The sequence below is a fragment of the Akebia trifoliata genome, chromosome 8 (assembly GCF_017979445.1).
Source record: "Akebia trifoliata isolate Shusen 1 chromosome 8, ASM1797944v1, whole genome shotgun sequence".
NCBI classification, from domain to species: domain Eukaryota; kingdom Viridiplantae; phylum Streptophyta; class Magnoliopsida; order Ranunculales; family Lardizabalaceae; genus Akebia; species Akebia trifoliata.
This window is the reverse complement of record NC_141382.1, coordinates 45,310,777-45,326,541: the sequence shown is the minus strand read 5'-3', so window position 1 is coordinate 45,326,541 and position 15,765 is coordinate 45,310,777. Positions and strand designations below refer to the sequence as shown.

The 15,765-nt window shown below is 34.7% G+C and overlaps 1 protein-coding gene across 1 annotated transcript; it reads left to right on the top strand.

Moving 5' to 3' along the window:
- The first annotated feature begins 2,534 nt into the window (after nucleotides 1-2,534).
- PM-ANT (Mitochondrial substrate carrier family protein) lies at nucleotides 2,535-13,767 on the top strand. Its single transcript, XM_086452615.1, has 2 exons — nucleotides 2,535-3,283; nucleotides 12,471-13,767. Exons 1-2 carry the CDS (start codon nucleotides 2,957-2,959, stop codon nucleotides 13,101-13,103), a joined length of 960 nt encoding a protein of 319 aa, XP_086308741.1. The 5' UTR covers nucleotides 2,535-2,956; the 3' UTR covers nucleotides 13,104-13,767.
- The last annotated feature ends 1,998 nt before the right edge of the window (nucleotides 13,768-15,765 follow it).

The following is a 15,765-nucleotide window of genomic DNA, read 5'->3' as shown; positions in this document are numbered from 1 at the left end:
GGTTGGGATCATATGTTTTTTTCATGAGTTGTTCTTAAGTGGCGAATACCAACCCTTTAGACTTAATGTGATAAAAGCCCATAAAACAACAACGAGGTATCATCATTTCATCAATATAGACCATAGATTTTGTAAATGATCATATATTAAATAATTGTTAAACATGATTATTTATGTAACATTAAATAAATTAAAATGATTTGACTTGTCGAGGACAATGTAATTTTTGATGCGTCAGCTTGATAATAAAAAAGACAAGATACTTGATTCTAAAACCATCAAGCTGAGTTGAGGTGTAAATGGTAGGGCATAAAATGAGTGATCTGAATTTGAATTTAGTGGATTTAGATCCTTGGAATATATACGAATAAAAAATTTGTGTCAAATATGAGTTGATGCCCCTTGACTCAAGTCGAGTTGAGTCCAAGTCAAATATGAGTCCATCCCTATATCCACCTAGAAACGCATGATAATTTACTTTGAAAATTATATTATTATATTTTTTCAGATATATTTCTTCTATTACTTTAATATAACATGAATTCTTATAAAAATATAAGTATAATAGTAAAATAGAATAATATAATAATTAGAAAAAAAATATAGCAAATAAATATTGAATAGTCCAAAATATTTTTGATGGACTCAAATCAAGTAATTTGGTCAGGTCGAATCTACATATATGTTTAGTGAAAACAAAATGATTTGGATATAATTCTAACTAACAAGATCCGAATAAAAATTTTGAATCTGGATATGGATATATTCAGATCCAACCCATTTTAAGCCCTAGAAAACGAAAGTGTCCAAGCCAAACTATGACTTGGGCTTGTGCTCCCAATAGATCCCAGAAAACTACTAGTCAAACAATCACTACCTTAATAATCAAAGTGGGAATTCATTAACATAAGTTTTAAGCACTACAATTATTACCTAATTTGATCAATGAATTGTGGATTGAGATGTTAGGTTTAAGAGATTGGGCATGTGTGTTTTTCATTTGATCTGATTAAGTTAAGTTGGATCACTTTAGTTCGATTTCTTGGATTGGCTTTTTTTAGGATATTGGATTAAGACATATTACGAGCCTATCAAGCCACTCAACAAGGTCTTATAGGAGAGTTTCTCTTGATCTAATCGATAAGCCCTAGTTAGATTGGCTTTGTACCAACAATAATTGAAGTGCTCTCATAATTGCAGTCCATGGCATTAAAGTTTCAAATAGGAAATTGTATTTTGTGGAAACTATTTCAGAACAAGCAACGATAAATTGATCCCCTCCCCCCCCCCTCCCCCCCTTTTTGACATGCATCCCCAACATGACATGTGTTAGAACCATTGATTTTCTCGGGATACACAACTGCACATATTTATGAGAATGTGCAATTGTGTAACCCGAGGAAATCTATGACTCTAGCACATGCCACATCAGTGGTGTATGTCAAAGGGGGAGTAAGAAAATCACTACTCTAATAATAACAATAATAATAAAGAACAATTGAAAGACTTACATTGAATCTCGTAGGTTGAGGCATACCATTTGAAAACAATATATTCAATCCGAGAAAACATTATCAATGTAATCCAAGCATCATTCATCAATTGTTTCAATCTTTTTTACTAATTTAAAGTAGGACTAGCAATGATTTGAAATATACATGATGTCCGAACCGATACGATCCAAACATATGTTAATAATTTTTTATTATTATTCTTAATTTCAAATAAACACATATAGATAAAATGTCTTATTATATTTGGTTTCCATTCATATTTGTAGTTGGAAAGTAGATTTTACCATTTTATTTATTTATTTATTTATATTTCTTATGATTTTTTATATATATATTTTTTTAACATTGATAATTTGAAAATAAGGCATGTGTTCAGATCAGATCGATTTCAGATTAAAGATAAAATAAAACGGATCAAATTCAATTCACATATTCATTAATTCAATCAAATTGGATCGGGTACATGTTTAAAAAATTTTGAATCAGCATTAGGGTGGTATTGATCCGATACCGAACTGGTCCATTGCTAGCCCTAGTTTAAAGCTCGTTCTATAAATTAATGGTAATTAATTGTTTTTGCCAAAAATAAAAATCACATAATTAACTTCAACAATAAATGAAAAAGATGTGAGTTCGACAATAATGATGGACCATTAAGAAATAAAAAGTTGACTAAATATCCTATCAAACTACCTCACAAAACTTAGGGACCATTTAAAAAAAAACCCCTCTCCCATTGTCCTTTAAGGAATTTTCCCAAGACTTTACGAAGTGCATTGACACCAACACTATCATATGTAATTTCAATACCAAGTTTAGATTGGGTGATGATTAAGATGGTCGACCACCCGATTTTTCCTAAATAGTTTTCGGGTTATCATTGAAAATGTGTGAAGCTTATCGTTCATCGAATTTACAAAAAAATAAGCTAATCTTTGAAAACCTCCATGAAGCTTTTGGACATGTGGCTCTCTCTCTCTCTCTCTTTTTATTTATTAATATAAAAAAAAAATGTTTAATTATGTATCTATCAAGAAAAGTGCTCAAATCCAATGGCTAGAAATCACCAATCATGCTAAATTTTAACAATGGTGGGTAGGTGAGCGGTATGCCTAAGAGTATGCATCTGGGGGCGATTTTTTTTCCGTCATAGGGCGTGCGCTATCGAATATTATATGTAAGCGAGGGCCATCACGAGTACATGATCCACGACGTTTTTAATCATCTATAAATATAATCATTTAGAAGTCCATTTATCTGAAACCTTGAAAACGAAAGATAAAGATTACACAGAAGGTTTTCTGTAACTAACGGTTTCTCGCGCGAAACCTGAAATTCCGTTAAATTAGGTTTTCGAAAGAGAAATAAAGATCTGATCACAACTACCTTCACAAGAAGAACAAAGAACCAGAAAGAGTGCGCAGTGTGCACCCCTACAAGGAATGAGAGGAGATGGTAACGAAAAGATAACAAGATCAAGATCATCTACATGGGTGGAGAATTTCCACAGAGATCTAATGGCGGGAGCTTTGATGGGAGGAGTGATTCACACAATTGTCGCCCCAATCGAGAGAGCAAAGCTGTTGTTGCAGACGCAAGAGAGCAACGTTGCCATTGTTGGAAGTGGAGGAGGGCACAAGAGGTTCAAAGGGATGTTGGATTGTATTGTACGGACGGTTAAGGAGGAAGGAATCATTTCTTTATGGAGGGGCAATGGAAGTAGCGTTCTTAGGTATTATCCTTCGGTCGCACTCAACTTCTCTCTTAAGGTACAATTTATGATTCTCGTTATTATATTTGTTATCTAGATTTGATCCGCTTAATGGTTATGTTTTGTTTTGTTGAAGACGATGGTGGTTTATGTGAAAGAGATTTTTGTTTTGTAATAAAAACTTGTTTGAACCCTAAAGAATTATAGTCAAACGAATGGGAGACGTGTGAGGTACTCGAATTTGACCTAATTTTTTAGTTTCAAGCCAAATTCATGACTTCAATGAATAAAGATATGGATTGCCGCTGGGAGCAGAGTATATATGCACATCGATTTGGAATTCAGTGTTGTAGCACATGGACAAGCAGCTTAGCTCTTGGAAAGCTAGATACTTTAGATAGGGGGAAAGCTCACGTTAATCAATAGTACCTTGACAAGCATTCCCGTCTATCACCTCTCATTATTCACCATTCCTAGGAGGGTGGAGGAGAGATTGGATAAATGATTAGGGATTTCCTTTGGAATGACAAAAACAAGGTTAAGAAGATTCATTTGTTTAACTGGAAGGTGATTTGTGAATCTAAAAAGAACGGGGGGCTAGGATCAAGGGCTTTAGGTTGTTGAACCAGACATTACTAGCAAAGTGACTTTGGAGATTTGGTGTGGAAGGTTAGATCTTCATGTAGTTGTAGTATTTGGAAAGGGATCTTGAAGGTCGGGGAGGTCTTTAGAAGGTGGATTAGGTTCAAGGTGGCTAGAGGAGATAGGGTGAGATTTTCAGAGGAGTGGTGGTGCGTTGCCTCTGCCTTGTGCCATCAATTTCCTAGGCTATATGAGCTCTCCTCCATAAAAGAAATGTCGTACTCTACTTTTTTGAACCTTGAGGGATTTGAGTCAGTGTGGGATTTGGGCTTCAGGAGGGATTTTAACGACTAGGAATTGCAGAATCTAGCAAACTTGACCAGGCTCAATGGACCTTCTCAGATAACGATAAAAGGGTGGGGATTCTCAACAGACGCAATATTTTCACTATTAAGTCTTTTGCTTACGGATTGCACATACCCAACTTCTTTCTTGACCACTTCCCCACAAATCTCATTTAAGTTCCCTGTCAAGGTGCATTTTTTTTGCTTGGTTAGCTGTGCTCTATAAACTGCCCACTCTCGAACTTTTGCTTCCTTTGTAATATGAATGGTGAAACCGTGGATCACATCCTTATCCATTGTAAGGTCTCTTCTCTAGTGTGGTCTCATTTCTTCTACCTTTTGGGTGACTCCCAGTTCAACCCTTTCTTTGTTCCAGAGTTGGGATTTGTCTCTGTTTGCGGGAAGAAAGAAAATCTTGTGGAGACTTCTTCCCTTTGCTATTACTTGGGGGTTATGGCTTGAGAGAAATAATGAATCTTCGAAGGCTTGGAAACAATTACTCAGGAGTTCATTCTAAACGTCATAGGTCTCATGTTCTTTTGGTGTAAATGGTGACCAGACTTCAAAGGCATGTTTTTTGAGGATTTCGTTTTTAGATGGGACTTGTGTATGTGTTAGTGCTTGCTTCTGTTGGGGTTGGTCTCCTCGACCACCCTTGCATGCTTTATATCTCCTACTCTTTTTAATAAATTACTTATATAAAATAAAAAATAAAAAAAAAGATATGGAATCTTTAAGTGAAAAGTATAATCTCATTGGGCAGGAACCATTGTCTTAGTTGGTTGATGTTAGCTTGCCCATAAAAATGTTCAAAAAGAAAAAGAAAAAAAAAACAAATGAAAAAGAAAGTATAGACCCTTTTGATGATACATACATACATGGATGTCTGTTGGGATTCATTTGGTCATTTGTACATGTCATGGAATTCAGTTATTGTTGATTCATCTGAGAGTTGCAATTCTCTTTGCTTTGGTCCTTTTTTTCCCCAAAAGTGTGTGTGTGTGTTTTTGCTTCGTGTAATTTTGGGGTTTATCTATTTGGCATATGAGGTGTTCAACTAATGTAGGACATCTACAATCCTAGTTAGAGTTTGACTAGGATTCCATTTTCAAAACCTTTCTTTTATATAACTAGTTATTATTTTTTTTATAATAATCTCATAGGATATGGAATCTTAATCCACTTTTCATGTGTTGGGGTCTCTGGAAGGTGAAGAGTAATACTATTTTTTGGAGGGACTATTAAGCATAGCCTTCAGGAGGTTATTCTTAGCATTATTGTTCTTTTGATTTTTTTTGTGTAAGTTATTTTTGGAGTTTAAAGGAGTGTTTTTTGAAGATATATTGTTTAGATGGGAATATGTTAGTAAGGGGAGTAGCTAGCTTATAAAAAAAAAGGAGGGGGAGGGGGGGGGGGGGGGGGGGGTGGGGGGTGGGGGAGGTATCTAGCTTGGCTTTGTCCTTTGTATAGGAGGTCTCATTGATCTCATTTTTCTTCTATAAATAAATCTCTTTATTTATAAAAATAAAAAATAAGAAAAATACAAAGACTCATAGTTTGTTTTATTGCCGTGTTATAAAAAATTTCATTTAGTTTGCTTCTTACGCTTCTGCCACACTCAAGAGGCCCATCTCTACTTTAGTCTCTTAGTGTAATTTTGTGGGCAACATCCCCTTCAATCGCTCCCATTTTGTGCAACATTGAACCTAGATAATGGAAATGATCTCTTCATATTTTCTATCTCTTAATTGTGATTTACATGTCATCTTTTTGGTGCCCTTACAATTTTGTTGAATATGTTGTCTTGTTCAAAACCTTGTTTTCCAAGGTACCCCTCCATAGTTCCAATGTTGTCATCATTACCTATCTTCTATAACAATTGTCACCATCAACAAAGCCTTTTCCCAAGGATTTGGGGTCTACTAAAGTAATCTTGTTCCCTCATTCAATTTTGACAAGGGTTATCTATTTTGTTATTGAAAATATGTTCATATTCTCTTTCACCATCTCAATCCATTTTCTTTTGGGTTTCTCTCTTTCCCTTTTTAGCATCTTCAACTTGCATATTCATACTTTGGGGCTGTAATTGGCCTTCATTGAACATGCCCAAATCAATTCAATCGACCTTTTTAGTTTAGCATTTATTGGAGGTGCTTCTGCATTTTCTTGAATGCATTCATTCTAAATTTTATCTGTCCTAGTTTTTGCTCAGCATTCTCATTTACACCACACTCAATTTGTTAAACATATTTTTTTGCTATGCAAGCAAGGGTTATTGGTTAGCCTGAAAGCGGGTTCAACAAATTTTGAACCTAGGTCGTGATATCAACACTCCACATGCTTTACCAACTTAGCTAAGTTGGCACCTTCACTCGGTTAATGCTTCTTGACTATCTAGCATTTAGATCCATAAAGCATAGCTGGTCTTGATGTTGTCTCATAAAAATTTCTTTTAGTTGATTGGTATGCGTTGATCACATAGTACTCTAGAAGCACACCTCCATTTTTACTATCATGTTCTGCTTTTATGGGCTACATCTTCATCAACCTCCCCATATTTATATGTAATAGAAATGAGATAAAGTACTTCGAATCATTTTGAGACCATCATTTTTTATTGGACATACTCTTTAAGGGTGTATTTCTGAACGTGCCCTCCACATACTTGGTCATGGTCCTACTTATTCTAAAGTCCTTGGATTCCACCTTTTTTCATCATTCTAGTTTTGCGCCAACTCTTGCTTGACTACATCATCTGCAAATAGCATAGACCAAGGTTCTTTTTATTGAATATGAGCCATTGCTTCTTCTATAATTAGAGCAAACGAACGCGGACTCAAAGCCAATCCTTGATGTAAATCAATTGTAATTGAAAAATCATTTCTCTGTTGTCCATTTGCTCTTACAGTAGTCACAGACTTCTCACACATGTCCTTAATTTACATCAATATTTCCATTTGGAACTCCTTTATTTCTCAAGATCCGCCATATTAACTCTCTGAATACTTTATCATATGCTTTCATTTGGTCTATAAAAATCATAGAGAGATTCTTCCCCTTTTTTGTGCATTGATGGTTAGGTAGAGTTGATATCTACTTAGCATAAAATCAATTAGTTTTTCGATATATTCATTTTCTGTCTAACCTTTGTTCAATTACTCTTTATCATAATAATAAAGTGTGGCTCATTAATTTAATATCTCGATAATTGGTTCAAATCTGTATATCTTTATTATTCTTATATATGTACTAGTATGCTTTTTCTCCATTCATTTGGCATCTTTTGTTTTTAAAATACTAACTATTGAATAGCTTGGTTAGCTAAGTCAATTCAAACTTACCATGCTCTTCTTGTTAGCCCGAAGTCTCTTGCATGGTCCTCACCTAATAGTTTCTGAAAAGTGAAACTAACACCGTCATCTTTCCCTATTATTTTCATCACTTACCCAGACTCTCTACTTTGCCTTTAATGCATCTAAATTATCTAAATCTTTAGTTTTCTTTCTATAATTCATGCTAGCTTGTTGACATCTTTTTCACCTTCTTTAGTACCTACCCTATTACATATAATATATCATTATTTGCCTTGTGCTTAGCTTAATTTATCATTCTCTTTACTTCTGTTATATATATATATATATATATATATATATATCATTTTATAGTTTTTTAAGTTTTCTTTAGCTCTAGTTATTTCCCACAACCTGTAATGGATTTTTTCCGTCATTCCACCATTAAGGAACTCTTTCCTTATGAGTGTGATTCTTTTAGTCTTCCCAAGGAACTCTTTTGCTACTATTTTAATGGCCTTAGCTGCATCATCTCATATCACTGTAGTCCCTACCTCTAAGATTCCACTACCCGATTTTTGACATCTGTAATTTTCACTCCCTTTCTTATCTTTTAATGTATACATCTAAAATTATGAACCTATGTTTTGTGGTTAAACTCTCCCCTAGGATAATCTTAACAATCATTTTGAGGGAAAAGTCGATTTGATTTTTTTTAGCTCCGCTATTAAAAAAAAAATGCAACTCAATGTTTTTCCTCCTTTTGAAATGCGTGCTCACTTTCACAAGATCATATGGCATCATGAATTCAAGGATTTCATTTTTGATTTCATTTCTTTCACCAAACCTAAGTCTTCCAAGTACCATATCATATTATGTACCTTCTCTCTCTATATATGACACCGTTTAAGTCTCTTATTTGGATTAGGTCCTCTATGATGCCTTCCTAGAATTGTCTTTTGATGTTTTCTGATAATCCATCTTGGGGTGCATGAGCACCATTGTGCTAATTATCTCCTTCTCTATTATTAGTTTTATGGCTAATAGTTGATCACTTATTCTTCTTTTTTTTTTTGATAAGTAAAAAAAAAAAAAAAAAAGGAGAATAAGTGATCGACTATTACCTGCAACTTTACCCTTTAGATGAATATCTATTGTAGCTACACCATTTTAATTTTTTTATTTTCCCTACGTGTCAAAGCTTGTAGCCATTAATTTTCTTAGCTTTTGCTCCTTCCAATTTTGTTACTTGCGAACAAGCTATATTGATTTTTCTTCCGATTGTATCTACTAGCTTTAAGATTTGACAGATCCTACACTTTTGGACTAACTTTTTTACTTGCATTCGTCTAGTCTAATGCAAGAACACTTGCCTATTCCTACTTCCCATTGCAACCTGGCTTTGGTACAGTGTGTCACTTCGAGGAACACCTTGGTTATATGATTGAATGAAATTATGGTTAGGATTCATGTTATGAGATGAAAGATTTTTTTACACTTGTTGCCAACCTGACACAATCCTCCTTTATCTGGGCTTGGGACCGTCAATATAGTGTGAAGGAAACACTACATAGATGGAGTTTCTCTTTTGTAAAAATAATAATAATAATACTAGGACCCATGACACCTCCCCCCACCCCACCCCACCCCAAGAAAAAAAGGGAAAAAGAAAAAGAGCGCTATTGTGCCATCTGATATCTGATAGAATGAAAAGTATAGTGCTCATGATTTTGAAATGTAATCCATGAGAGCTCTTGTTCTTTCTCATCGTAAATTGTTTCCCGAAATGGCTCTGAGGGATGACTTCGTTACTATTTGAACTTACATATTTTGATATGACTATTTGCATACTCACGAGTGAGAGCAATTAATTAAAGATAAGAATAATGGATCTGGTGATATTAAACCTTACCTCTATTGGTGTTTATGCTCAAGAAATATTGATTTACAAGTGATGAATGGGAGATGGGCAGGAATGAAAGCAGCAAGAGTAGAGGTGTAGTGTTTGGTGTTGGGGCTTCACTAGTACGTGGCTATTGGATGTCTTTATGGAATTCTAGAATAGGACCTTTCATATTCCTCTATACATGCTCTATTTGAAATTTTCTCTTCATTAGTGGGGCTGCATGTGTGGGCTGTATGATTCATATCATATTTTTAGTCCTAATTTTCGTACTCAAGATACGTACTAATTAATTTTAAATGAGTTAGTTTGGAATCTATCTAACTACCAGACAAATGACAATTTAAAATATAAAAAATCAAATAAAGTCAATCAACTGTCTCCAATGGGAGATCACCTTGGTGGCTGTTGAATGATAGTCTTTTGCCCTTGCATGTATTTTGTGTGTGGCTATCATAGACTTTACTTTAGTTTATATAGTTGGAAATGGGAACATGCATTCAGTTGCATTTGTTGTATGATTGTCTATATGTGTGCAAGTGAATGTTTTGAACGTGTATAACTATGACTTTAGAAGTTACTGTGAAATTATATTTTTGTTCATCAAAAGTAGGAAATGTGTTTGGACCCCTTAGAACAATTTCATTCCATTTTTTTTTTTAAATAATGCATTTATGTGGATCCCATAAAGCTTGATCCATGAAATGGTGTTCATTGGGTTCAATGAACCAAATAATCCACATCTCAGTTTGATTGACCAATCTCAGTGTGTCATGTGTATTGAGGGCTTCCCTAACGTGAATATTTCTCTAAATTTGGGATGCCCTCGATATACGCAACTTACTACAAATTGTTTCAATGGATTTTTCAAGCCCATATATTGGAGCTTTGTGTAAGTTTATTGGTGATTACCATTTAAAACTTTAGTCTCATTGGGGGATTTTTTGTCTTTTTGTGAGGATGAAGTCATAGATGCTTGAAATGATATTAAAGATCTTGAGAAAAGGAATGGATGCAACCATATATCAACTTTTTAATATTTATGAAAATAGTCATATATCCAAAATTGTAATTGTATTTCTTTCGTATACAAAAAAATTGATAATGATCGATTTATGTCATTTAGTTGAATGTAGGTTCACAAAGATAAATAAGTAAATATCAAATGTGATTGTACAATATACATAATTGTTTTGATAGAAATAAAAAAATTTAAAAAAATTAGATATATGCACATTTTGCAAACGTTAAAAAAAAAGTTGATTTAATAATTTTGTAAAATACTATATATGTGACCACAAATGCATTAAAAATGAGAGAAGTAGTCACACATATTGGAATGTAAAATGAGAGAAAATCATCAGACACTTATGAATGCAAACGAGGTTATAAATCTTAAATACTATAGACATTACATGCTAATTCAGCCATGAATAGAGGGCAAGTGGAAAAATTGAAGTTTGGAAAGTTAAATTCAACCATGAGATATTAGAGAAAACCAATTAAGAAAAGAAGGTAAAGAAATCTTATCTGAACTATGCAACTATTCATCTACTCACTCTAATAAGGAGATTTAATTATTTATAGAAAAGAGTTGAAGGCAGTGTAAGTATGGATGTGATCATCAGATTTTTCATTTTTTTTTTTACCAATAATCCCATTCTCCCAAATCCTCTATTCTTTGAAGCCATCTGTCCGCTTGAAAATCACAACTGTTTATTTATTAATTCTAAGCAATGTGTTTAGAAAATATTTTTGATTAATTTTTTAAACAAAAAAAAAGTAATAAAATTAACTTACTTTTTAGGGAGGTAGAGGATATGCATGATTGAAATTATTTCTTTAAACTGACATTGGAGATCTCCTGCAAGGATTTATTTCCGTGAGCCTATCCAAACATATGGACGAGTTAAATCCATCCTTCTAATAAGTCACGAAGATGCTCATACTCCAACTAGATGTGCTTACACCTAAAGGAGAATCCCCTACCGTAGTTCCTCAACAAGGCAAGCATATTCAATGCTAGCCTAGTGGAACATTCATTATATCTCCTCAAGGAAATGAACCTCTAATCAAAAGAATAGGATCTGGCCAAGTTTTCTCAGAGTCTTCTTAGCTACTCATGTACGAGAACTGGCAAGGTTCAAAGTTTCATTCTATTTCTGAATGTTTCAGTAGAAAATTCCGGTTTCATCCGAGACTGGAACGAAACATTTAATGTTTCAGGAATGTCTCGGAATATTTTGGTCAAGAGCATCTCACTTTTTCTCCTAACTGAATCATTGCCTCAAGATGAGATTTTAAAGCTTGGTACTAGTTTGGACCTACTCGCCCATGAGGACCACAAGAACTGAAGAAATTTCTTCATACTGATAGAAATACTAGACCTCCACTTACTCTTATTTGACGACCAAATAACAAGCGAACCTCCACTTGCATACAAACAAGAAAGCGTGGCTTCATGAAAATGTTCCGAAATTGTAACTATATCCCTGTGTCCATCAGTAATAGTTAACTCCATATGAATGATTTTGATAATTGGAGTTCTGTCAAGTTTAAATAGAGATTGACGTGTCCTTTTGTGGCTCCAAAGTTGGTAGACCTCATACGAACGTTTTAGAGAAGTATAATAAGAATCAATTAATTTTTTTTTAAATTTATATACCTTAGGATTTTACCAATGCTGGTTTGCTCCACTCTCTTGTATCACTTTTCCTCATTTTGAGGGATTTTAATGGTTAGTCTCCAAGTCACAATCATTTCATTTGAGACCTCAGCATTATGTGGCATGCTTGATCCTGGTGCTTCAGTATCTATGCTTTCCCACGCTTTACTTCCCACAAACAACAAAAATTGTATTTCGCATTTTCTGATCATCTTCCATTGAGTCTCTTGCATGTTAATTATGCTCTCTTCGACAAATGTAGCTTCTGAAATTAGTATATTACTAATAAAACCAATTTTTGCCATGCTCCCCCTAACATGGATACTTCAAACTTTGAAATGTGTGAAAAGGATGTATACTATTTGAAAATAATACATGCATTATGCTGTTGCATTTATGGTCACTCGTTCATCTTGTTAATGAATGTTACAAAAGAATGCATTTATGCCCCCACTATGCAGGATCTATACAAAAACATTTTAAGGAGTCACAAATCTCCAGGTCATCATTTCATGTCTGGTGCTCCTGCCAACTTCGTGGCGGGAGCCGCAGCAGGTTGTACAACACTCATTATCATCTACCCACTTGACATTGCTCATACACGCCTTGCAGCTGACATCGGGAAGACCGAGGCTCGCCAATTTAGAGGAATCTGTCACTTCCTGAGCACCATCCGCAAGAAAGACGGAATCAGGGGAATATATAGAGGCCTTCCTGCCTCCCTACATGGGATGATTATCCATCGTGGTTTATATTTTGGGGGCTTTGATACAGTGAAAGAGATGATGTCAGAAGAATCTAAACCTGAGTTGGCATTGTGGAAGCGTTGGGTGGTGGCCCAAGCAGTAACAACCTCAGCAGGCATGTTTTCTTACCCATTTGATACTGTCCGAAGGAGGATGATGATGCAGTCTGGTTTGGAGAAACCAATGTACCATAGTACCCTGGAGTGCTGGAGTAAGATATATAGATTGGAAGGGGTGGCTTCATTCTACCGTGGTGCAGTTTCAAACATATTTAGGAGCACTGGTGCTGCTGCAATTTTGGTTTTATACGATGAGATCAAGAAGTTCATGAATTGGGGTGGGTTGTAGCAGAAAGTCATTTCTATCAATTTCTTTGATCTAGCAGAGTCAGTAGATGAGTTGCTGCAATTTTGGTTTTATACGATGAGATCAAGAAGTTCATGAATTGGGGTGGGTTGTAGCAGAAAGTCATTTCTATCAATTTCTTTGATCTAGCAGAATCAGTAGATGAGTTGAATCTTGACATGAATCACAAGAAAGCTTGTTGGAAAGGTCTATGTGGTTCATATGATTTTTTGTACAAGAATAATACTGACGTGAACTCAAGATTGGACCCCACAACGCACACCCTGACGTGAAAGTCTATGGGAATCATGGATACTTTTCCTTGAGATGCGAGTGAAAAAGCATCTATGGTTCATATCCACTTTCACATCAAGATGTGAGGTCCAATATGTCCAATCTTGAAGTCACTCCAGCACAACTCTTTGAACAATATGAGATTTAGTTGCAACTCCTTTGTTTTAGTGATCATGCTTTACTTAGCTAATAAAAGAGCATGATTTTGTTGCAAATTTGTTTAATGTGAAATTTGCCATCCATACACTTTTTATTTTTGTTTTTCTATCTTTCTAGTTCTTAGAAAGAGAGAGTTAAAGAATGTGAAGCAGGCAACAACACTATGAACGGTGCATGCTGACAACAATGTCAAAGTAGATATATTCGGTGATCATCCATTGTTCAGACTTGTGTTTCATTTGGGCTCAAAATGGGATTCACTCGCAATATTTTTTTCAGGCAAAAGTTACATAACTTCCCAAGAAAAATATTGAATCTACAAACTGGTCAGCATGCTCTTAAAAAGAGGTTAATAGTTTTTGCCTAGAAAACAATCGCCCTTGTACAAAGTCCATTCAACAATCAAGTCAGGGTACTACTCTGAGGGTTGGACCTTAGCTAAACTAAATTTATGTTAGTGTCAAAGATGAAGTTTTAAAATCTAATTCAAAGGCAACATTCTGATTGAGAGAAAAATCAAGTCTTAAACAGAACATTCCAACACCGAAACACTCCTAAAGTGTTCAAGGTTTCACGGGCTGTTTCATTTCGATCCCAGACAAATCTTGAATGTTTTGCCGAAACATTCGAAAACAGAACAAAACTTTGAACCATGCCAAAGATAACTTTCCATCTCAACAAAGAAAAATAATACCTTTAGGACCTCAATAACAGTTATTAAATTCAGTGATTACTGGGAAGAAAATCTTCTAACCAATGTTTTTGTGCTGCATATGGAGATCGAATGAATCCTCAGCAAGACAACCCAATTGACTTGAAGGTCTTCAAGCAAAATCCACTGGAATAAGTCACTGCTTGGCATATTGCATGTCTTCGTAATGTACATAAATTAAAATTTTGCAGTATTACAAGTGCTCAGCTGCTCCTTGCAAATCATCGCAAATTTTATTAGGTGCCAGTATTTCATTACCTGCATCACAACAAATTTTTGCGCTCCCCCACAAACAAATTCCTTTGGAAAATGATCACTTTGCCATCCAAAAAGATGCAAAAATTTGTTATGAAAAGGGTATCAAGCAGGGCCTATGTACCATCATCCTCATCATCTCCATTCTCGTTGAAACCATTGCTTATTACACACACCTAAAGGTATCTTGGAATTCATCATCGTCAACAGCCCCACCCATGAACCAGGACGCAGCATATGGGATAATTTTGTCTCGAATGACCAAACTGCACAAAGTACCTTCTTTGCACACACGTAATATTTTTTTTTAACCTCCATTGCTTATTACACACACCTAAAGGTATCCAACCATTTCTTCTTCTTCTTCTTTGATCTTACTTGTTTTTCTTATCCTAACACTTCCAATCGAGTTGAAACCATTTACTTGAGAAAATTATGTTTGGTAGGACCTACCTACCGAATAAAACTGCTAAAAAAACTTAGTTTATTTAATTTAAAATCGTTGTTTGAAGGTTTTAATAGCGGTTTTCCATCTCCCTTGATGACCAAATACAAGATAAATTAAAAAAAAATGAAAGAAATTAGATAACTTGAAAAAAAAATACCTAATCTTCATTGATTCAACCTCTCACAAAACTCAGAAGGAGATGAACATGAAGAAGAAGAAAAAGAAGAAGAGGGAGGGAGGAAGGAAGGACGGAAGGAAGAAGAAGAAAGTGAGTTTTGATTTTTTATTAAGTAGATGATGCTTTGTGCAATAACCCAAAATGAAAGGGGGAACTAGTAATTTTTTTTAATACAAAAGTTACGTAAGTGAGTGCCTTTTATCATTTCGGTGTGTGCAAATAGACCCAACCTTTTTATAAGTCAAATACTTAAATTATGGTGGTCTTTAATTTTTTTAAAAGATTGATAGTTATCCTGAATGATTAACCGGGTCGATATAACCCGGTCTGATCGGCGGTCCAACCAGATTGAACCGAAAGTAAAATATGAAGTAAGAATTTTTTATGAGAGCTTCTATTTCCACACCAGCTTTTGCTAACGTTACCCCAATATGTGTGCTAATTACATATGAATTGGAGTGGCATTAGCACAATGTGGTGGCAATAGAATCTCTCCTTTTTTTTTTTTTTTTGGGTGAATTACCATTTTGTGTGTTGAAAATGACAAAATTCTGAGTACATTGTTAATATTAATTCTGAAATCATGCATGAATCATTTTTCAACGAATTCATTGGTAGG

Bases quoted from the DNA above. Each gene is read 5' to 3' on its own strand.
- PM-ANT (XM_086452615.1), top strand. From the start codon at position 2,957: ATGAGAGGAGATGGTAACGAAAAGATAACAAGATCAAGATCATCTACA. The intron at 3,284-12,470 runs GTACAATTTATG...CCCACTATGCAG, and splicing joins CACTCAACTTCTCTCTTAAG to GATCTATACAAAAACATTTT.